At 47.7% G+C, this 22,940-nt stretch overlaps 1 protein-coding gene across 1 annotated transcript; it reads right to left on the minus strand.

The window, feature by feature from the left end:
• Positions 1–8,358: 8,358 nt before the first annotated feature.
• CZIB (CXXC motif containing zinc binding protein) lies at positions 8,359–18,899 on the minus strand. Its single transcript, XM_012928005.2, has 8 exons — positions 18,782–18,899; positions 18,563–18,646; positions 14,521–14,577; positions 14,209–14,290; positions 13,994–14,025; positions 10,843–10,920; positions 10,127–10,192; positions 8,359–8,913 (listed from the first exon to the last, which is right to left on the minus strand). The coding sequence occupies exons 1-8, from the start codon at positions 18,785–18,787 to the stop codon at positions 8,836–8,838; spliced, it is 483 nt and encodes a 160-aa protein (XP_012783459.1). The 5' UTR covers positions 18,788–18,899; the 3' UTR covers positions 8,359–8,835.
• Between the last annotated feature and the right edge of the window lie 4,041 nt (positions 18,900–22,940).

The following is a 22,940-nucleotide window of genomic DNA, read 5'->3' on the forward strand; positions in this document are numbered from 1 at the left end:
TGAACTGCACAGCTTACATGGCACCTACCTCGCCACACTAGCACCATTGGCAGGGTAGAAACAGGCCAGCCGGAGCCAGGTCCTCCAAAGGACCAGCTGAGTGACTGACTGCTCACTTTACCTTGTGCTTACTGTCAGAGCATCACTGTCTCTGAGACCTCACCCCCAGCTAGCCTGACAGTTCAGCTTCCTGTGTTTGTCTGCAGTGGAGATAAAGTACTTTTTTAAAATAAAATTTGTGAGCCTGGAGTGATGGCTCAATGACTAAATCCTCACCTTGGACATGCGGGATCCCACATGGGGGCCATTTCATGTCCCAGATGCTCCACTTCCCGTCCAGCTCCCTGCTTGTGGCCTGGGAAAACAGTGGAGGACAGCTCAGAGCCTTGGGAACCTGTACCCGTGTAGGAGACCCAGAAGAAGCTCCTGGCTCCTGGCTCCATATCAACTTAGCTCTGGCTGTTGTGGCCACTTGGGGAGTGAACCAGCAGATGGAAGAGTTTTCTATCTCTCCTTTTTTCTGTAAATCTGCTTTTCCAATTAAACTATTTATTTGGAAGGCAGAATTACACAGAGAAGGGAAGAGGCTTATCTTCCGTCTCCTGGTTCATACCCCAAATGGCCACAGCAGCCAGGGCTGGGCCAGGCTGAAGCCAGGAGACTGGAATTCTATTTGGGTTTTCCACATGAGTGGCAGGGACCTCAGTGCTTGAGCCATCTGCAGCTGCTTTCTCAGGCACAGTAGCAGGAAGATGGATGGAAAGAGTAGTTAGGGCTAGAACTGACACTCTTAAGAGATACCTGCACTCTAGGCAGTGACTTAATCTACTGCCCCACAATTTTACTTATATGAAAGGCAGTGAGACAATGACAAACACAAAGAGAGATCTCCCATTCCCTGATTCACTCCTCAAACGTTTGCAACAGCCAGGTTGGGTTGGGCCAAAACCAGGAGCCAGGAACTTGATGGTGTTTTTTCTTGTAGATGTCTGGGACCAAGCACTTAAGCCACTACCTGCCACTTTCCAGGGTGCACATGAGCACCTGGAATTGGAAGCAGAGCCAGGATGCGAACCCAGGCACTCTAGTAGGGAATGTGGGCATTTTATGAGGCATCTTAACTGTCGCACCGAGCACCCACCCCGCAGCAGTGATTCCTAACGTTAGGAATCCCCGCGGAGCATCCAACCCTGTGATTCCCAGCTGAATGTGTCAGCTCTGGAATTTGAATCTCCATAACACGGTTCCCTTGAACACCTCCAGGGGTGGGGAGCTCACTGTCCACATTGAAATGCTTTTTAATTTTCAGCAGAAATGAAGAGAATCTCCTTTTCTTGTAAGCTGAAACCTGCCTTCCTGTAATTCCATCTTTGCTGCTGGTTTTCCCTATGGAGTAGAGTTGCCTTTGGCATTTTCCACAGATCAATCTCCCATTCTCACAACTGTTCCTCATAGGAAATGACTCCCCCACCCGGCCTAAAAAATTTTGTTTGTAGCTTCATCAAAATACCGAGCACCAAGTGGTACCATTCGCTATGGCCTGGACAGTCCAAACTGGAGGAGAGCCAGTTCTCACCCCACATCATGCTCATCTCTTCTCCTATGGCTGAAGGTCACTTCTTCTTCTTTTTTAAGATTTTAGCTTTATTTATTTTATTGCAAAGTCAGATATTCAGAGAGGAGGAGAAACAGAGAGGAAGATCATCCATCCGATGATTCACTCCCCAAGTGGCCAATCTGAAGCCAGGAACTTCCTCCAGGTCTCCCACATGGGTGCAGGATCCCAAGGCTTTGGGCTGTCCTCGACAGCTTTCCCAGGGAGCTGGATGGGAAGCAGGGCTGCCGGGATTAGAATCAGTGCCCATATGGGATCCTGGCATGTTCAAGGTAAGGACTTTAGCCACTAGGCTGCTGCTTCAGGCTTTGAAGGTCACTTCTAACTCACCGTCTTAGGCTGACCCTGTGGTTAACAGACGCCCACATGGCTTTCTCATACAAACTATTGTCAATCAATTCTTACCAGCCATTAATGTAACTAGTTTTTGTAATCAGTACTGGCAGCTGTCTCTTCCTGTAGGGTCCAAATCCATTATTTCTTTTTGAAGATTTAAAGGGCATAGTTATCAGAGAGAAAAACAGCTCTTCCAATCACTGCTTCACTCCTCAAAATGGTCACAATAGCCAGGGCTGAGTTAGGGTGAAGCCAGGAATCAGGAACTCCACCCAGCTGTCCCACATGCGTGACAGGGGCCCAAGTATTGGGTCATTTTCTGCTGCTTTCCTAGGCACGCAAGCAGGGAGTTGGTGCCGAAGCAGAAGACACAATGTTGGTGTCCTTATCCTCTGTGCCCCAATTTAGCCCGCACACCAATTCTTTATAAGTGTAAACCAGAGGACCCAGAGAGGAAGCTGGAGACCCAGTTCCCTGGATCTTTGCATTTGAAAAGAAACAGCTGGTTTCCTTTAGAATCCTGGAGGAGCTAGCCAGGCCACAGGGTTAGTTAGTATTTGATGCCAAGAAGGCCAGCAGGTGTGAGTCAGACTCCTGGACCAGGGTTCCTGGGCTGGTGCCAAGTGGGTGTTTGGTTACTGGACAGACTGCCTGCATTTCTGATCAAGTTGTAATTGCCTCCATCCTTCCTGCAGACTGTGCCCCTGGCACCATGGTTTTAACCTAAGCAGCAACCCACAGCATATTCCACAGTGAAAGCTGGGAGTCTGGTGAGCCAGGTTCATGTGCAAACACTTGTAAATACAAGATCCTGGACCTCAGCTCAGCAGAGGCTGATCTGATTCAAGACAAACTGTCTTTTCCAGAAGCTTTCTTCTCATTGCACAGTTGTTTGGAACTACTTTGAAGTTCACAGCTGTTACCTTATTTGATCCCGTGCTTCTAGACAAGACTGATTTGTTCTTATTCATTAACCTTCCTCTGGAGTTTGGCGGGGAGGCGTTTGGGATGTGCCTAATGCATGTTCAGATGCACAAAAGATACCAAGAAAGCAAACATTGTCCAATATGAATCCTAGTCCGTCAGAAGACCAGGCTCAAAAGAAGCCATCTCTGGAGCTGATGGATTAACTTGGCTGGGAGTGGTCATCCCAGGGCTGTTTGGCTCCTGAGGAATGGAGACAACCCTGTGAAATGACCCATTCCTGCCCTAATGGACAGATTTATCAGGGGCTTCCGTCCTGAGATACAGCAGAAATGAACGTTAATCATGAGGACTGGAGCCTAAGCTTGCTCTATCTTCCACTGTTTTATCAAAAGTCAAGTTTTCTTTTCCTTTTTTTTTTTTTTTTTTTTTTTGGCCAGGTTACAAAGTGATGTTTATTTAAACAATGAGGAAATCATAGACCTGTGCAGCTTGTGCTCAGGGATATTGTGATCAGGGAAGGGAATGGTAGGACAAGAAAGAGATTTATTTATTTATTCCTTTTAAAATGTATTTTTATGGTCCCGGCATGGCTGAAGTCCTCACCTTGCATGCGCTAGGACCCCATATGGATGCCAGCTCCCTTCTTGTGGCCTGGGAAGGCCTTTGAGGATGGCCCAAAGCCTTGGAACCCTGCACCCGCTTGGGGATCCGGAAGAAGTTCTTGGCTTAGGATCGATTCAGCTCCAGCTGTTGTGGCCACTTTGGGAGTAAACCAATAGATGGAAGATCTTTCTCTCCTCCTCTCTGCAAATCTGCCTTACAATGAAAATAAATAAATCTTTTAAAAAATGTATTTTTACTTGAAAGGCAGAGATTGTCCATTGCTTGCTTATTCCCCAGATGGCACATGTGGGGTCTGGACCAGGCTAAAGCCAAGAGGCAGGAGGAGCCAGGTCTCCCACAGGTGTGCAGGAGCCCAACACCATCCTCGGTTGCTTTCCCAGACACATTACCAGGGAGCTAGGCCAGAGTGGAGCAGTCAGGCCTTGAACCAGCACCTAAATGGGATGCCAGCACCACAAGCAGAGGCTTACCTACTACGAATGGTGACAGCCAATCAAGACAGCGAAAGAGACCGAGATTTCTACCTTGTGTTCTCTGTGTCTGGAGGAAGGGAGAGCCAAATGCCAAGTTTTCATGGTCACAGATGATGTGAGAGGAGGACACTCACACTGTGTCCAAACAAGAGTCAACGGGAGTTCAGGACTCGGGCCATGTCGGCACATAGCATCGCCCTGGGAGCTTTCACTTCTTCTTCTTTTTTTTTTTAAAGATTTATTTTATTTTTATTACAAAGTCAGATATACAGAGAGGAGGAGAGACAGAGAGGAAGATCTTCTGTCCGATGATTCACTCCCCAAGTGAGCCGCAACGGCTGATGCTATGCCGATCCGAAGCCGGGAACCTGGAACCTCTTCTGGGTCTCCCACATGGGTGCAGGGTCCCAAGGCTTTGCGCCGTCCTCGACTGCTTTCCCAGGCCACAAGCAGGGAGCTGGATGGGAAGTGGAGCTGCCGGGATTAGAACCGGCGCCCATATGGGATTCCGGGCGCGTTCAATGTGAGGACTTAAGCTGCTAGGCCAACGCAACTGGGCCCGGGAGCTTTCACTTCTGCACTGCTTTCCTGGAGTGGGGTGAGTGGGAACTACCTTTAACCCACAACCTACTGTACGCAAGGGCGCTTTACGAAGTTTGTGGAAAAAAAAAAGAATGAGAAGATAAAGCACATTAATTGTGAATTTTCTGAGGTTCTCTCCTGTGTGGCCAGGTCTGGCAGTGATTTGCCATGCAGATGGATCTCCTGCGCCATCAGAGCCCGTAGCTGTGCTGTTCCCATCCCTGCAGCAGCAGAGCATGGGAGAACACCTGTTGGCAACGCCAGCGTCGCCAAGTACCCCGAGCTGAGCGGAGGGACTAGGGTTGCAAAAAAGACAACGCAGTGACAACACAAGACAACACGCAGTACACAGAATGCCGATCGATGACAGATTGATTATTCTTTATTGCAACTCCAGGCTTTCTTTTATACTCTCCCTAGCTCCTCCCAGTGTTTATCCAGTCCTCAAGGGGCCACCCTAAATCCTTCGAGTTCCTCCCAGTAGTGGCCACCCTAAATCCCTTGAGTTCCTCTCAGTGTTTATCCAATCCTCTAGTGGCCACCCTAAATCCCTTGTGTTCCTCCCAGTGTTTATCCAATCCTCTAGTGGCCACCCTAAATCCCTTGAGTTCCTCTCAGGGTTTATCCAATCCCTTGGCAGATAACTTGACAAATAGGAAGCAGGAACTTGCGGTTAAGCCAGTGGCTAGATGTATCAGGCCAAAATTGCCAATCCTGTTATGCTCTGAGAAACAAGCTAAGCTGTGGAGCTAATCCTTGGGAGACCGGGGCCTGCAAACACCAACCCTGAAACGCGCATGGAACTATGTCAGGGCTCCAACCTGACTTTATGGCACCAAATTTAACCACTGTTCTACAATTATTTCCTGGGGACTGAATTTCTCTCCTGCCTATCTGCAAATAGCACATATCATTATATCATTTTCACAAACCAAAGGGTTCTCCTATTCTACCAGTCTATCTGTATTTCTTTTTTTTTTTAAGATCTATTTATTTTTATTACAAAGTCAGATATATAGAGAGGAGGAGAGACAGAGAGGAAGGTCTTCCGTCCAATGATTCACTCCCCAAGTGACCGCAAAGGCCGGTGCTGCGCCAATCCAAAGCTGGGAACCAGGAATCTTCTCCAGGTCGCCCACACAGGTGCAGGGTCCCAAGGCCTTGGGCCATCCTCGACTGCTTTCCCAGGCCACAAGCAGGGAGCTGGATGGGAAATGGAACTGCCGGGATTAGAACCGGTGCCCATATGGGATCCCGGTGCGTTCAGGGCGAGGACTTTAGCTGCTAAACCACACTGCCGGATCCAAGTCTATCTGTATTTCAAAATGTCAATATAAAGGTGGCTTCATTGCCACTGCTTTTTAAATACATTGTGAAAATCTGTGGGCCCAGTGCAGTAGCCTAATGGCTAAAGTCCTCACCTTGCATGCACTGGGGGCTCATATGGGCACTGGTTTGTGTCCCAACTGACTGCTCCACTTCCCATCCAGCTCCCTGCCTGTGGCCTGGGAAAGCAGTCAAGGATGGCCCAAAACCTTGGGACCCTGCACCCGCATGGGAGACCTGGAAGAAGCTCCTGGCTCCTGGCTTTGAATTGGCTCAGCTCTGGCTGTTGCGGCTACTTGGGGAGTGAACCAGTGGATGGAAGATCTTTCTGTCTCTCCTTCTTTCTGTGATTCTTTGAAATAAAAGAACAATCTTTAAATACATTTTGAAATCTGACAGAGGAAGTCTTCCCTTCTTGTCTTATAGATTGCTGAATCAATTTTTACTAAAAAAAAAAAATTCCGGGGCTGGCACCATGGCACATTAGGCTAATTCTCTACCTACTGCCAGCATTGGTCACCTGGTCATGTCTCAGTTGCTCTACTTTCAGTCCAGCTCATTGCTAATGGTGTGGGAAATGAGGGGAAGATGGCTCAAGTGCTTGGACCCCTGAACCCACTTGGGGGATCTGGAAGAAACTCCTGGCTTCACAAAAGCCCAGTTCTGGCTGTTGAAAATGAGATTCCAGGCCCAGCACAGTGACTTAGTGGCTAAAGTCCTCACCTTGAATGTGGTGGGATCCTATATGAGCACCGGTTCTAATCCCTGCAGCTCTGCGTCCCATCCAGCTCCTTGCTTGTGGCCTGGGAAAGCAGTCGAGGATGGCCCAAAGCCTTGGGACCCTGCACCCACGTGGGAGACCCAGAAGAAGTTCCTGGATCCTGGCTTCAGACTGGCACAGCACCAGCCGTTGTGGTCACTTGGGGAGTGATCATCGGACGGATGATCTTCCTCTCTGTCTCTCCTCCTCTCTGTATATCTGACTTTGCAATAAAAATAAGTAAATCTTTAAAAAAAAAAAAGAAAAAGAGATTCCAAAAGAGCTTAAGTACATTTGAAAATGAACCTCGCTTTAACACCTTTCCATCAAGTTTAATAGCTTTCTCCATGAAAGCTATTTGGGGAAGAAGCTGGTGGATAGAAGATTTGCCATTCCCTTAATTAAATCCTTTTTTTTTTTCAAGTGGAAAAAACACCATTTCCACATACTGATCCTAAACTCTATGACTGTTCTTTCAGACCAAGTGTAAAATCTCAACATGTACATGGGCTGTTTCTTGTCTCGTAAGCAAAGTGCTGAGTGAGGAACAGACGTGGTGCTCGAGGCCATCTTCTGCTCACACAACCCTGACTGGAATATTCCACATTTCATCACTTAGTATATAGGGCATTGCTCTAGGTTTTCTGTGAATAATTTTTAAATAAGATTTATTATTTATTTTTTTATTGAAAATTCAGATATACAGAGAAGCTGAGATAGAGGAAGATCTTCCATCCAATGATTCACTCCCCAGTTGACCGCAATGGCCGAGGCTGAGCTGATCTAAAGCCAGGAGCCCAGAGCCTCTTCCAGGTCTCTCAGGTGGGTGTTGGATCCCAAGGCTTTGGACCGTCCCCCACTGCTCTCCCAGGCCACATGCAGAGAGCTGGAAGGGATGCGGGGCTGCCAAGATCTTGGCACATGCAAGGCAAGGACTTTAGCCGCTAAGCTACCGTGCCAGGCCCTCTGAATATTCCACATGAGCTGAGAAGTTCCTTTTATTCCTGTTTTGCAACAAGTTTCTTTGATGTGTTGTTAAATGGGTATTTAATTTTTCTATACCTTTCTACATCTACTGACATAAATCTGCTACATTTTCCCTTTAATCTGTTACTGACTTCAGATGAGAAAACAGCCTCAGAGGACCCAGAGGAAACAAAATGTGGCTTGTAGGCTTGAAACAGGCAGGGACCTTTTTCCCACCCCTGGACTCAGTCAGCTTCGTCTGCAATTGGCAGGGTTTCTTTGACTGGGGAAGTGCAGAAGCCTTCCTACTCCCCAAAAGCAGGAAACAAAGATACTAATTTTGACTTCCAAGGAAATCCAGGCTCTAGCAGAGCACTGGAGAAATGAAGTCCCTGATTAGAGGTTTTCCAATGGGATCACCAGGGTTGAAGGCATGAGTGTCCCCTGATGTCCCTGCTGGGCAATGAACTATACTGTGTGGCACTGCCAGACCCAATGCGCCAACCTGGAAGACTCAAGGTGGCCACAACTGCCTCCAGAGAGTTACAGGGGACAGAACACAGGGGACCAGCCTGGGCAGCAGGATGGCTGGCAGGGAGCATGGCAGGCACCGAGGGTCTCATCCCATCAGTGAGCACACACCAGGTGATCATCCAGCAGGAACTCCGTGCAGCAGGTGCAGGCTAGGGGCGGGCTGCTCGCCTCCACAATCCCCTGTACCTCCAGAACAGGAAATGACCCACAGGAACAGAGATGGCTGAGTTTATTTGAGGGCCAAGCTGATCAGCACAGTGCCTGCTAGGCTCATGACACATTCTGCGAGATCCACCACCCTCTGGGCTGCTGGTCTTGACACCTCAGATCCTCTGGGTTGACATGCTGCTCCCCAACAGCTGGTGAGTCCTTAGGAGCTGTGTGCACCTTCACAGTTGGCAAACTGGGCCAGACGTGGGATTCTGAACAGTAGAGAGGTGCCAGGAAGCAAAGACCTCCAGCCTCAATTCAATCATGAGGAGGGAGGAGTTGCTACCTGACTCTACCTTCATGCACCAGGGTGGCATGAAAAGCAGCTTCATGGAGTGGGCACTGGGAAGCTCCAACAGACTATGAGGGTCCAGTACGGAGGCCGGGGGATAAGGGGACAGGGGAACAGCCTCTGCACTCTGCTGCTTGGGTGGGGCTCAAGTCTCTTCTTTGTTCATAAGGTAAGGATACAGGCAGAAGGTTCAACACTTCACAAACTGATGGGTGACCTCGTAGATTCCCACACTCTCTTGAGCCTTTTCATCATAGTCGGTCCAGTCCTGTGGAATAACATGGCAGCATTAGTCCCATGAGGCCCCATGGGACAGTGTGGAAAACCAGGACACACAAGACCCAGCTTGGGCGCCAACTCGGATATCCATGAACCTGTCAGACCTTGGCTGTGTTTTCATATGATCTGGCTCCAGAACTCATGCAGGACTTCCAACCTCAAAGTTTTAAGTTAATGGTGCTAAGAGGGTAGAAGCTGCATCCAATGATGGTGGTTAGGTGGGCCTATAGGAAACCCTGGGGTTGCTGGGGTGTGCCCCCAGAAGGTGGTTCTCACAGAGGGTTGCCTCCAAGACCCCTAGTTGGGGCAGGCTCTCTCTCTGTTTCCTGGCTTAGCAACCTGGGTGCTCCCTTCCTCTGCCTCTCTTCCAACTACTGCCATCCACTACCCACAGCAGAGGCCAGACCAATATGGCTGCCCAGGTGCCCAGGCAGGGACTTCTTCTCTGTGTAAACTGAGCTTCTCTCGGGTATCCTGCTGTAGTAATGGAGAGCTGACTAACACAATCCTGGACAGCTCACTCAGCTACACCACTGTGGGCAAGTCAGCAACATACTGGAAGCTGGAAGAATCCAAGGAAACAGTACAGGCACAGGGCCTGGCACACAGAGGCGCTCAGGGAATGCCAGCCACAGTGGGTATTGGTACTGTGCAAAGTCAGTGAAGTGTGTCTTTTTCTTCACGGCCTGAGCGCAAGTCTTATCTATCTGTGGGCGAGTAGATATGTTTAGTGACACAGATGATTTCTTTTTCTCTGTGGTCATTAGCCTCTGTCAGCCACCACAAACACCGAGGGAATAAGAAACTAGTGCTCCCAGGACAAACATGGGGTTAGAATCCTCTAAGCCTCTGATAACATTTTCATCAACTAATCAATAAATAACTTTGTTTTGCATGTGCTTCTATTTAAAGACACTTGCTCTAAAATACACTGACGACTTCTTAATACCGACCTCATGGCATACAGCCCAGTAACTCGGGCCTGAATGAAGTTTCTCAAACACGAACCTTAGTAAATAAAGCACAGCACAGCCTTTCTGCACACAGTAGCATGAGTTAGCACTTCCAACTGCACACTTGTGGCAAAATCACTAACAAAATAGGACAAAAACACAGCTAGTTTTTCAGTGCTGAGATCTGTTTACTCAAAGGTTACTTTTTCCCAGGTGCCCCTTAACACCCACACGTCCCCATTCTCATACCTTCTCCTGCAGATTGATGTCACTGAAGACTGTCCCTGACTCCACACCTTCGGCAGCAAATCCAGCCTGCAGGGAACAGGAAGATGACAGTCAGTGTGCGGGTGGGCAGGCACTGGGCTGGCCTGGGAGGGCTGACTAGGGAACTGGTTCTTGATGCAACCACCAGCACAGAGCCTGGAAATGCAGTGTGTAGCAGCTGTCTCAGGACCATGTGGCGCCCACATCACAGATGTGCACCACTAGTAGGAAGGACCCCTGATGCGTTATAGAACCCTCAGCATACTTTTGATATGCTGGCTCTGTTTTCTTATTTATGAAATGGGGTGACAGTATCATCTCTTCTGCCCATCTTGCAGATCTACTGAGGTGAAAATGTAGTACAAATAGTAAGGGATGGGTATTAACCAACTGCAGGATCAGACAGACCTGGGCTCAAACTGCAGTTCTACTGCTCCCTAACTGTGGGACCCTGGGCAAGTCTCAGAATCTCTGACGTTCTTTCCTCACCTGTAAAGCAGGCTAACCTCACTACATTCCTGTGAAGACTGACTCAAGTGGTCTACAAGGGGTGGACATGGTGCCCAGCTTGACAGGTCCTGAAGGAGTGATGATCACTATGCTTACAAGGGGGACTTGTCAGTCCCTGGCTTCTGTAGGAAGCAGAGTTCTGCTGCCACTTCACAGAGCCCCTCCCCAAAGACAGACACACCACACACCTGGGGCTGGAAATCAACTGGCTCGAGGCCCCGGCATTCAAACTCCACTATGGTTTTGAACTTCTCATTGTCTTCAGCCTGGAAAAGAAAATATGCCAGGTTAGGCCCAACAGGCTGCCAGGGCACCTGAGTACCTAAAGTGAGTCCCAGGAACAACTCTTCCCCTTTCTAAAAGAAGACTGCCCTGGGACTGCTCCCCAGGAGGCTGGATGTGGAGGAAAGAGCAGGACTCCGGGGGGGGGGGGTGATGTGCAGAGATTAAGCCCCCACTTGGGATGCCCTCAGCCCATCGGTTTGCCTGGGTTTGAGTCCTTCCTGCCAGGATACACCCTAGAGGCAGCAGATGAGGGCTCAAGTACTTGAAATCCTGCCATCCATGTGGGACACCCAGATGGGAGTTCCAGCGTCCTGTCATCAGCCTGGCCCAGCCCTGGCTATTGTAGGGATCTGTGGCTTATCATGTATTGTGATTTATCAAGTATTGTGGCATAATTATCAAGTTAAACCACTACCTGTAGTACCCACACCCTGTATAGACACTGATTTAAATCCTAGTTAGTCTGCTTCCAATACAGCTCCCTGCTATTTTGCCTGGGAAAGTTCAAAGATTCGGGCCCCTTGCACCCATGTGGAAGAGCCAGAAATTCCCTGGCTTCTGACTTTGGCCTGGCCCAGTTCTAGTCATTGCAGCCACTTAAGGAGAGAATCAGTGGATGGAAAATCTCTCACTTTGTCTTTCACTATGTCTTTGCCTTTCAAATAAAATGAATTTTTAAAATTAAAAAAGGGGGGGCCAGCACAATGGTATAGTAAGCTAGGCCTCTGCCTTTTGGTGCTGGCATTCCATATGGGTGTCAGTTTGAGTCCCAGCTGCTCCATTTCCTATCCAGCTTCCAGTTTGTTGCTTGGGAAGGCGGTGGAGGACAGCCCAAAGCCTTGGGACCCTGCACCCATGTGGGCTATCAGGAAGAAGCTCCTGGCTTCAGATCAGTTTAGCTCTGGCCATTGTTGCAACATGGGGAGTGAACCTGTGGATACAGATCTTTCTATATCTCCTTCTTTCTATAAATCTGACTTTCCAATAAAAGTAAACAAATTTTTGAAAAAATCTGCCTTTCAGATAAAAATTTAAAATTTAAATTTAGGGCCCGGCATGGAATAGCCTAGTGGCTAAAGTCTTTGACTTGCAATGTGCCAATTCTAATCCCGGCAGCTCCACATCCCATCCAGCTCTCTGCTTGTGGCCTGAGTAGGCAGTCGAGGACAGCCCAAAGTTTTGGGACCCTGTACCCGTGTGGGAGACCCGGAAGAAGTTTCTGGCTCCTGGCTTCAGATCTACTTAGCTCTGGTCGTTGCAGCTTCTTGGGGAATGAATCAGCAGACGGAAGATCTTCCTCTCTCTATCTCCTCCTCTCTGCATATCTGACTTTCCAATAAAGATAAAATACATCTTTTTAAAAAATCATCATGAAATCAAGAAAGCTTGATAGCAAGAAACTTCAGTTACAAGTTAAAGAAAATACCACATTCAGTTAAAAAAATTAAATATTCCATGAATAAAGTCCATAACCACTCTGATCTGACCTCATTCCTAACCACCTCATACGCAGAAAGGAACATGCCCCATCAACTTGCTTCTTTATTGCAGTATGCAGCTAACAGTGTTTTAATTTTTTAAGATCTGATAGTACAGGACTATCTTTTGTTTTCAGTTGTGACTTGTTCAACTATCTCCAAGAGCTATTTCTTTTTTAAGATTTATTTATGTTTATTGCAAAGTCAGATATACAGAGAGCACGAGAGACAGATAGGAAGATCTTCCATCCAATGATTCATCCCCCAAGTGCCCACAATGGCTAGAGCTGTGCCAATCCGAAGCCAGGAGCCAGGAACTTCTTCCGGGTCTCCCACGTGGGTGCAGTGTCCCAAAGCCTTGGGCTGTTTTCGACTGCTTTTCCAGGCCACAAAAAGGGAGCTGGCTGGGAAGTGGGGCTGCTAGCATTAGAACTGGCGCCCATATGGGATTCTGGCGTGTGCAAGGCAAGAACTTCAGCCGCTAGGCCACTGTGCTGGGCCCCAAGAGCTATTTCTCAGTTACAAACAACTGCCAAATCAGAAAATTTCAATCGCTATAGAACATCAGTTTTAAAATAGGGAACACTGGGTTTTTTGTTTTCCGTTTGAAACCCAGCCGTCTTTCTCAGCTCTTCATTTTTATTTATTTATTTATTTTTGATTTATGAGTAGTGAAGAGTTTAATAATAAAAGAAACCATTTTAAAGAAATGAAAATAAAAACAAAAATATCAAAACCCATGAGTTACAACAAAAATAGTACTGAAAGGGCTATTGATCTTACAGTTTGCATGAAGGTTGCCCTTATATCAGAGAGAACATACGGTATTTACCCTTTTGGGATTGACTTATTTCACTGAGCCTAAGGTCTCCGGTTGGGATCATTTTGCTTGAAAATGGTAGAATTTCATTCTTTTTAATGGCTGAGTAGTATTCCATGGAGTAGATGTACCAGTTTCTTTATCCACTACTCTCTGGATGGGTATCTGGATTGTTTCCATGTCTTTGCTATTGCAGATTGTGCTGCTGTAAATATAGGATTACAGATCCCTTTCTCATATGCAAATTTAATTTATTTGGATATATTCCTAGGAGTGGGATAGCTGGGTCTTATGGTAGGTTTATTTTCAGTCCTCTCAGCACTCTCCATACTGACCTTGATTGCAGTTGTACTAGCCTACTCTTCCACCAGTAGTGAAGGAGGGTACCTTTCTCCCCATATCCACGCCAGCAGGTGTTAGTAGAGTTCTGAATGTAGGCCAACCTACCCAGAGTTAGGTGGAATTTCAAAGTGGTTTTGATTTGTATCTCCCTGATGGCTAGGGAGCCTGAGCAACTTTTCATACGTCTATAGCCATTAAAAAAAAAAAAACGTGAATTCCGGGCTCAGCTTGCTGGAATGTGATGCTAAGCTCTGCCTAAACTGTCTTTTCCCCACCACACACTCAGTGTTGGTGATTCAATGACAGATTCAGTGAATAATCTATGGCTGTCACTATGATGCCTCTCTCACTAGAAACCAGGCCTTCTGGATCCCAGGTGAAATTGAATACCTGCCACAGTAGCAGCCAACTTACATTGTAAGACTTGATGGTGTTGCTCAGAATTCCTGCAACAAAAGAGAAGACAACGCTGACTTGGTACAGCCCCCTGACCCCAGAGACGTGTCCAGCTGGGACCTTAGAGAAGAGCTCTGTCTGCATAGGCACTTGGTGATGCGAGGCTGCCTTTGGTCTGGGACCCAAACACCGCAGATCAGTTTGGTAAACTCAGCATCCACAGCCTGACCTACCGATTGAGTTTTCCCGGGCGCACAGCTTGCATTTCTGGACTGAGGAGGCACTGCCTCGGCCTCCCTTGAGGGCCACGCTGTCCTAGGGAGAACAAATAGAAACTTGACTCACTATGCAAGGATCCTGAGAGCCAAGACTACCCCTTATTACCCAGTGCGAGTCAAAGTCTCCAAAACAGGAGGGACTCGCCAGAACATGATCTTGGGGCAGGCTGCTGAGACCCCACCAAGGGCTTCCCTGGGGCCTGGGCTCTCAGCACTGCTCCAGTGGGTGTGGGGTGGGGAGGTATGAAGGGAGGTGGGGATAGTTACCATCTGGCGGATGTACTGCCACTTGTCGGAAATTTCACCACAGTTGCCACATTTCATCTTGGAGAGAAAGAAAGGATAAATCAAAACAGCTGGCTCAGGTGTCCATAGAGGGAAGGGGCAGGCTCCCATTTGACCTTGCTGAACCACTCATTTCATCCTCACAGAGGGTCCCAATAGAGACCTCATAACCAGATTTGGCTCACACTGTCTCTCATGTTGACATGCCCATCCTTCTTTAAGAAGTGCCACTCTGGTCAGCAAGTCCAGCTACACATGCACACCACTGGCCCTAACAGGTCGCCACCCACCCTGCTTAGTTAGGGTCTTCCAGCATATTCTGATAGTCCCTGTGGGTCCCTTGTTGAAGTATTTGTCATTTGGTACAACAGCAATAAAAAAAAAGATATTTGCTTGAAAAGCTGTGCGACAGAAAGAGGGGAAAGGCAAAATGAAAGAGGGAGATCTTCCCATCACTGGTTTACTCCTCCAATGGCCGCAACAGCCAGGTGTGGGCCAGGCAGAAGCCCGGAGCCGAGAACTCCATCCCCGTCTCCCACATGGCTGTCAGCAGCCCAGGTTCTTGGGCCATTCTCTGCTGCTCCAGGTACCGGAGCAGGGAGCTGGGACTTGAACTGACGCTCCCACGTGGCAGGCTGGTGTCTGAACTCAGTGTGCCACAAGCCCAGTTCACCTTTCATTTGTCTGTCTCTTTCAGTAGTTTCTGCTCCATGATGTCGTAGAACAGTGATTTCTCAGTTAAGCCCTAGAACGCGGCAGACTCCACATTCGGAAACAAGTGGTCAGAAGTGACCTCCTGAAAGATTCAGCTTTTTGTAGGTTAAAGGAGGCAAACAGAGGATGTACTGGGGCCTGGGATGACACCAGCCTTCCCACTGTGAGGGTGAGAACAAGATCTCTGTGGCTCACAATACAGCAGCCTGGGAACAGCCTTAGAGAGGACTGTGGTCTTAGTTATAGCAGATACCCTCCACCCTTAGCCTCCTTCTGTCTCGTCCTTCCTGTCCTCCCTCCAATCCTGATCCATTAGTGTCAAACTACAATTCCCCCGCTGCCCAGCAGGTACTTGCACAATCTCTTCCATCCCCATAACTCTACCCTAATTCACTACAGCCAGACTTTCATGTCACTTTCATCTAGACTTTTCCTTTCTTAAATCTCTCTCAGCAACTCGTCCTACTTGCCAAAAGACTAACCCCATATCCAACCTTACCCACACACCAGGCCAGGGGACCTACTTCTGTCACTGACTGGCAAGTGGATTTCACCCACATGCCAACAGTCAAGGTTTAAATACCTCCTGGTGTTAGCTGACACCTTCTCAGGATGGGTACAATCCTTCCCCAACACTAACAAGAGGGCTCAAACAGATCATACCTGGCTTTGGCCTGCCCTCTGCCATCAAGTCTGACAATGGTCTGGAGTTTACCTCCCAAGCAACCCAATTTCTTTGCCATGCTCTAAACATTCTGTGGCACTTTCACATCCCATACCACCCCAAGTCATCTGGAAAGGTCAAGCGTACAAATAGGACCTTAAAAACTCTCCTCACTAAGCTTTCCCTAGAAGTCCATCTAGACTGGGTGGCCCTACTTGCCCTTGTCTTATTGAGACTAAGATCCCTTCACAAAAAACATTACTTATATCCCCTTTTGAGTTTATGTATGGTCACCCGGCCTCACTCCCCTCATTGGCTGCTGAACCTACACCCACCAACCCATCCCTCCTCACCCCTCTTTCAATTTATCTACAACACCTTCTTTGGTCACATGCAGACAAACTTCTTCCCTCACCCCAACCCCTCAGTCCCCCCTACAGCCTGGAGACCTAGTTCTCTACCATTCCCCCTCCACACCCCCTTGTCCTCTCACACCCAAATGGCAAGGCCCTGTTAAGGTCATACTGACCACTCCACGGCTGCCGAAGCTGAAGGCTTGTCCTGTTGGATTCATAACTCCCATCAGAACAGAAGGGCCCTGGACCTTCTTACAGCAGAAAAGGGAGGCACCTATATATTCCTCTAAGGGGAATGTTGTTTTTACATTAATGAATCAGGAGTAGTCGAGCAAAATGTTTAACACCTGTGAGACATCAAGGATCGCCTTCAACAATTGGAACTAATAATAACTCCTGGTTCTTCTGGGTTCAGTCTCCTCTGATGTCTATGCTTGCCCCTCTTCTCACCCCTCTGATGTTACTCTTTGCAGGATGCGCCATGGCCCCTTGCCTCATCAATTTTTTTCAAAAATTTTTCCTCACCCAAATGGAAAAAAACATTAACCAAACTGCTAACCAGTTTCTTTTGCAGGGTTAAGAGCTTCTTCCAGTCTCCCAATCCTCCCCCAACCACCAGGAGACCACTGACTAGAGAATACTGCGCTCAAACTCTGAAGAAGCTATAGAAGACAACAGCGCCCCCTTGATGCCCCTTTTCCTTTATATATAGCAAAAGGAAGGAATGTGAGGAGCGGTTCGAATATCATCATGGAGACCCAGACCCTGCCACCCCAGGCCCGGTGCCATTTCCTCCTCCTCACACCTCATGAAATTCACGCCAGTCCATCCGTCCACCAGTCAGATGTAACCTGGCTTCTCACCTGAGAATCCCAACCCTCAATCTCTCCCAAGCCCCTTCCCCAACACCTGCTCACTTACCAATCATGTCCCTTCTCACTCTCTCTTCCTCTTCACTCTCCCACCAACCCCTTCCTGTTCCTGCCAGCAGCGTCGGGTGTTTTTGGCGTAACGTAAAAGGACTTAGCTGCGGGAATTGGCTGTGAGTTTAAAACCTAACAGGAACCAAATCTTCCAATGTGACAGGGAGCTGTCCAGGAGCTCCCACACAGAATCCAAACCATTTCACCGCAAGGAAAATAAGAGCAAGCAGAACAAAGGGGAGAGCATGCAACCTCATCACACAGTCCCTTCGAGGGACATTCTGTTTTATCTGCCAAAATATCCAACAGCAGAACATACTGTAGAAGGAAGAGTTCCAACAGCGTCAATTAAAAAATAACCAACGGGGGCCCGGCGAGATAGCATAGTGGTTAAGGTCCTTGCCTTGCACGCGCCAGGATCCCACATGGTTGCCAGTTCTAATCCCGGTGGCCCCGCTTCCCATCCAGCTCCCTGCCTGTGGCCTGGGAAAGCAGTCAAGGATGACCCAAAGCCCAGTCCCATACACACCCGTGTAGGAGACCCAGAAGAGCTGGCTCCTGGCTTTGGATTGGCACAGCTCCAGCCACTGCGGTCACTTGGGGAATGAATCATTGGATGGAAGACCTTCCTCTATATCTCTCCTCCTCTCTGTATCTCTGCCTTTCCAAATAAATCTTTGAAAAAAAAAATACCCAACAGGGACAAACGCTGGTGAGGCCCAGGCCGCAGTCTGATGCCAGCTGCTGGCTGACCCCACCCTGGGAAGCAGCAGGGGAGCGTCCAATTCCTCGGGTCCCCTGTCACCACGTGGGTCCTTGGGTTCCAGCTTTGGTCTGGTCCTGCCCTGGAGTAAATTACCTTTATCTTACATAAAAAAAAAAAAAAAAAAAAAAAAATAGCAGGCCAGACACAATGGGTCAATTGGCTAATCCTCTACAGACAAGTGCTGGCATCCCATATGGGTGCAAGTTTGTATCCCGGCTGCTTCACGTCCCTTCCAGCTCCCTGCTTAGGAAAGCAGTGGAGGACGGCCCAAAGCCTTGGGACCCTGCACCTTGCGTGGGAGACCCAGAAGAAGCTCCTGGCTCCTGGGTTCGGATCAGCTCAGCTTCGGCCCTTGCGGCCACTTGGGGAGTAAACCAGTAAACGGAAGATCATTCTCTCTCTCTCTCCTTCTCTCTGTAAATCTGCCTTTCCATATAAAAACAAGGAAATCTTTTATAAAAAAAAATTGCAATTTATAAAAAATGAAGACTAACAAACTTGAAAAAGCAAATGCAAAGTCCTAACCGCCCTAAAACGGAACCCACAAGTCTGGTCAATGACTCGCGTCGCTCCCGAAGCCGCTCAGCCCCGCCCCTCGCACCTTGAGGTACCAGCGGAAGTCCTCGCCCACTGGCCGCAGGTTGGTGACGTTCTCCAGCGTGGCTCGGATCTGCAGCGCGATTTTCTGAGGGACGGGGGAGCCACAGCGAGGCGTCAGCCGCGGCCCGGTGCCTCCCGCTCGCTCAGCGCCAGCCCCTGCACCCCCCGACGCCCGGCACCTTCCGTTCCGAGTCCCCACGGCGGACTGCCGCTTTCTTACCCCCATGATGGCCCGGCTCTGTCCGGCGCGAGCAGCCGCCGCTGCTTTTCAGCCTGTTGTAGAAGACTGGACAGGACTCCGGGGAACGGCGGGGGACAGGCCTCAAGGGGTGTGGGCGGGGCTCGGGGAACGGCGGGGGCGGGGCCTCGCGTGATGGAGGCGGGACTCGGGAAACGGCGGGGTGGGGCCTTGAGTGGTGAGGGCGGGGGCAGGGCCTCAAGGGTGAGGGCGGAGCTCGGGGACGGCGGGGGCGGGGCCTTGAGTACTGAGGGCGGGGCTCGTGGCTGGCGGGCCACGGCAGTCTGCTGGTCCCAGACGGAACCCGAGTGCTCTGAGCAGCCAGTAGCGTGGCTCAGGAAAAACCCGTGCTTAACTGAGCGCCGACTTTGTGCCAGAACTAGGTGCGGAGACATCCCTACACAATCCCTCTGAAATGGACCAGAGATGCTGACAGGCTCAAACTCCTTCCCGGCAGGCATTTCAAGCTCTTGGTCACTGAAGACTGGCAAGGCCAGAGGCCCCACCCTGGGAAAGGCTTTGTCATAGAGCAGAACTAACCAAACACGTCCTAACCAGAGGTGGTTTCTCACAACCCCTCCTCCCCTGGCACTTTAAGACTTCCCCTGATGGGAGGTGGGGCCGCCTTGCCGGCTGTCCGGTGTTAGCTGACCTCTCAGGAAAGGTTTAAGTTGTCAGGCACCCAGCCAGTGCCTGCTTGGTAACATTTGTGGACTTCAATACCTTGCCCTGTGACTTCTCGGGTTTTGGGTTTTCTTTTCCTTTTTCTTTTCTTTCTTTTTCTTTTTTTAATTTAAGATTTATTTATGTTTATTTCTAAGTCAGATATACGGCCCGGAGGAGAGACAGAGGAAGATCTTACCCGCAACGGCAGGAACCGAACCGATCCAAAGCCAGGAGCTTCTTGCCGGTCTCCCACGCGGATGCAGGGTCCCAAGGCTTTGGGCCGTCCTCCACTGCTTTCCCAGGGCACAAGCAGGGAGCTGGATGGGAAGTTGGGACGCTGGGATTAGAACCGGCGCCCATATGGCACATTCATGGTTAGGATTTTAGCTACTAGGCCACTGCGCCAGGCCCAGAATTTTGGATTTTATGGTACAATTCCATGGAGTCTGGAATCCCTCTTCCCCAAATTCTCATCCCTGGCTGATTTCCCCAATGTATACATATTGTTACAATAGTACAGTCCGGGCTTGGCGGCGTAGCCTAGTGGCTAAGGTCCTCGCCTTGATCCCATATGGCCGCTGGTTCTAATCCCGGCAGCTCCACTTCCTCTCTATCTCTCCTCCTCTCAGTATATCTGACTTTGTAATAAAAATAAAATAAATCTTTAAAAAAAAAATAGTACAGTCCTTCATAAGGAGTTATAAATCCATCAGTCTATTATTTAAGTGTGCCCCAACATTTCTGGTACAATGTCAGACAGTCCAGCATCCCATTGTCTAGATATCTCCAACAATTTCACTGGGGGCCCACCTTTGATTTGGAAGTAGGGATGCATATTGCAATGTATCTTCACATCTAGATATGGTAGTCTCTATTACTCCATCACTATACATTCCCTTAAGAAGCCACGAAATAAGGTCAACAATAGTTGTGAAATTAAAACAACAACAAAACTATAGCACCATAGAGTCAAAAAAAGCACACCACTGAGTAACCAGAGAATGGGTGACAAAAACACAAAAGCCTGGTTTTGCATGATGGCTTCCTGATATTAGAACATATGGTATTTGTCGTTTTGGAATTGGCTTATTTCACTGAGCATAATGGTCTTTGGTTGGGACCATCTAGTTGCAGATGGTAAAATTTCTTTTCAATGGTAATATTTAATGTAATATTCCATGGAGTAGATATACCAGTTTTTTTTAACCACTCCTCTTTGGACAGGCTTGTTTCCATGTCTTTGCTATTGTAAATTGTGCTGCTGTAAATATAGGATTGCATATCCCCTTCTCATATACAGTTTTCTTTTTTATTATTTATTCTTTATTTTTATTTTGAATTTTTGAATTACGTGGTACAATTTCGTATAGACTGGGATTCTCCCCCCAAACTCTTCCCCCCCCAACAGATTTTCTCCATTTTACTACAATGGTATAGTCCTTCATAAGGAATCATAATTCTGTCAGTCTCTTAAGTAAGTGTGCCCCGACACTGCTGGTACGGACAATGTCAGACAGTCCAGCATCCCATTGTCTACACATTTTCAACAGTTTCATTGGGAATCCATCTTCCGTCTGGAAGCAAGGATGCATGTTGCATTATACCTCCGAATCTGGATATGGTACACCCCAGTACTCCATCACTATACATTTCCATAAATGAGAAGCCATGAAACAAGGTCAACAACTGGTATGAATTAGAACAATAGCCAAAACAACAACAATAACAAATTACATTAACATGAAAAAAACGCACCACTGAGTAACCAACACATGGGTGACAAAAAGGAAACACAAAAGTCTCTTGGGAAAATGATGCCACCGTGTAATCCATGAGCCAGCAATGAATTCGACAAGAGAAAAGAAAGTATTTGGAACAAATAAAACTGAAATAAAAAAACATCAAAACACATGGGATGCATCCATATGGGTCGAATTATTGAAGTTACACTTTCCATTCTGGTTTCCTTATGTAAGAGAGAACACATGATATTTGTTCTTTTATGATTAACTTATTTCACTGAGCATAATGGCCTGTAGTTGGGACCACCTAGTTGTAAATAGTGTACTTTCTTTTTTTAAAAAAAAGATTTATTTATTTTTATTGGAAAGTCAGATATACAGAGAGGAGGAGAGACAGACAGGAAGATCTTCCATCCAATGATTCACTCCCCAAGTGAACGCAACGGCCAATGCTATGCCGATCCAAAGCCAGGAGCCAGGAACTTCCCCCAGGTCTCCCACATGGGTGCAGAGTCCCAAGACTTTGGGCCTTCCTAGACTGCTTTCCCAGGCCACAAGCAGGGAGCTGGATGGGAAGTGGAGCAGCCGGGATTAGAACTGGCGCCCATATGGGATCCCGGGGCTTTCAAGGCAAGGACTTTAGCCACTAGGCCACGCCGCCAGGCCAAGTTGTGTTGGATTTTATCAAATGCCTTCTCTGCATCTATTGAGAGGATCATATGGTTTTTATTTTTCAATTTGTTGATGTATTGATTTGCGAATGTTGAACCATCCCTGTATGCCTGTGATGAGTCCCACCTGGTCCTGGTGAATGATCTGCCTGATGTGTTGTTGGATCCTGTTGGCTAGTATTTTATAGAGGATCTTTGCATCTATGTTCATCAAGGATATTGGGTCTGTAGTCCTCTTGTTTTGTTGTGTCTCTATCTGGCTTTGGTATTAAGGTGATATTAGCTTCATAGAAAGTGTTTGGAAACATTGCCTCTCTTTCTATTGTTTGGAAAAGCTTGTGTAGGATTGGAGTAAGTTCCTCTTGAAACGTTTTGTAGAATTCAGCAGTGAAACCATCTGGTCCAGAACTTTTCTTGGTTGGGAGGGCTTTAATTACTGATTCAATCTCAGTGCATGTTATTGAGCTATTTAGATTGTTAATTGCTCCTTGATTCAATTTTAGTGGATTGTATGTGTTGAAAAATCTACCCAGCTCTTCTAGGTCTTCTGATTTGTTTGCATACAGTTGCTTGTAATAGTTCCTGACAATTCTTTGTATTTCCAAGGTATCTTTTGGTATATTTCCTTTCTCATCTCTGATGCTATTTATGTGCATTTTCTCCCTCCTTGTTTTGATTAGTTGGGCTAGTGGGAAGTCTATTTTGTTAATTTTCTCAAAGAACCAGCTCTTTGATTCATTGATCATATGTATAGTTCTCCTGGTCTCTATATGGTTTACTTCCTCCCTTGTTTTTTATTTCTTTTTTCCAATAATCTTGGGATAGATTTCCTGTTGTTTTTCTAGTTCCATCAGCTGTACGGTTAGCTGATTTGCTTGATGCTTTTCTAGTTTCTTGACATAAGCACTGATCAAAATGAACTTTCCTCTTAGCACCACCTTGAGTGTGTCCCATAAGTTTTAATATTTTGTGTTGATGCCTTCATTTGCTTCAAGCAATTTGTTAATTTTCCCTTTGATTTCATCTCTAACCCATTGCTCATTTAGTAACATATTATTCAGT

This window comes from Ochotona princeps, chromosome 2, assembly GCF_030435755.1.
Source record: "Ochotona princeps isolate mOchPri1 chromosome 2, mOchPri1.hap1, whole genome shotgun sequence".
Classification (NCBI taxonomy): domain Eukaryota; kingdom Metazoa; phylum Chordata; class Mammalia; order Lagomorpha; family Ochotonidae; genus Ochotona; species Ochotona princeps.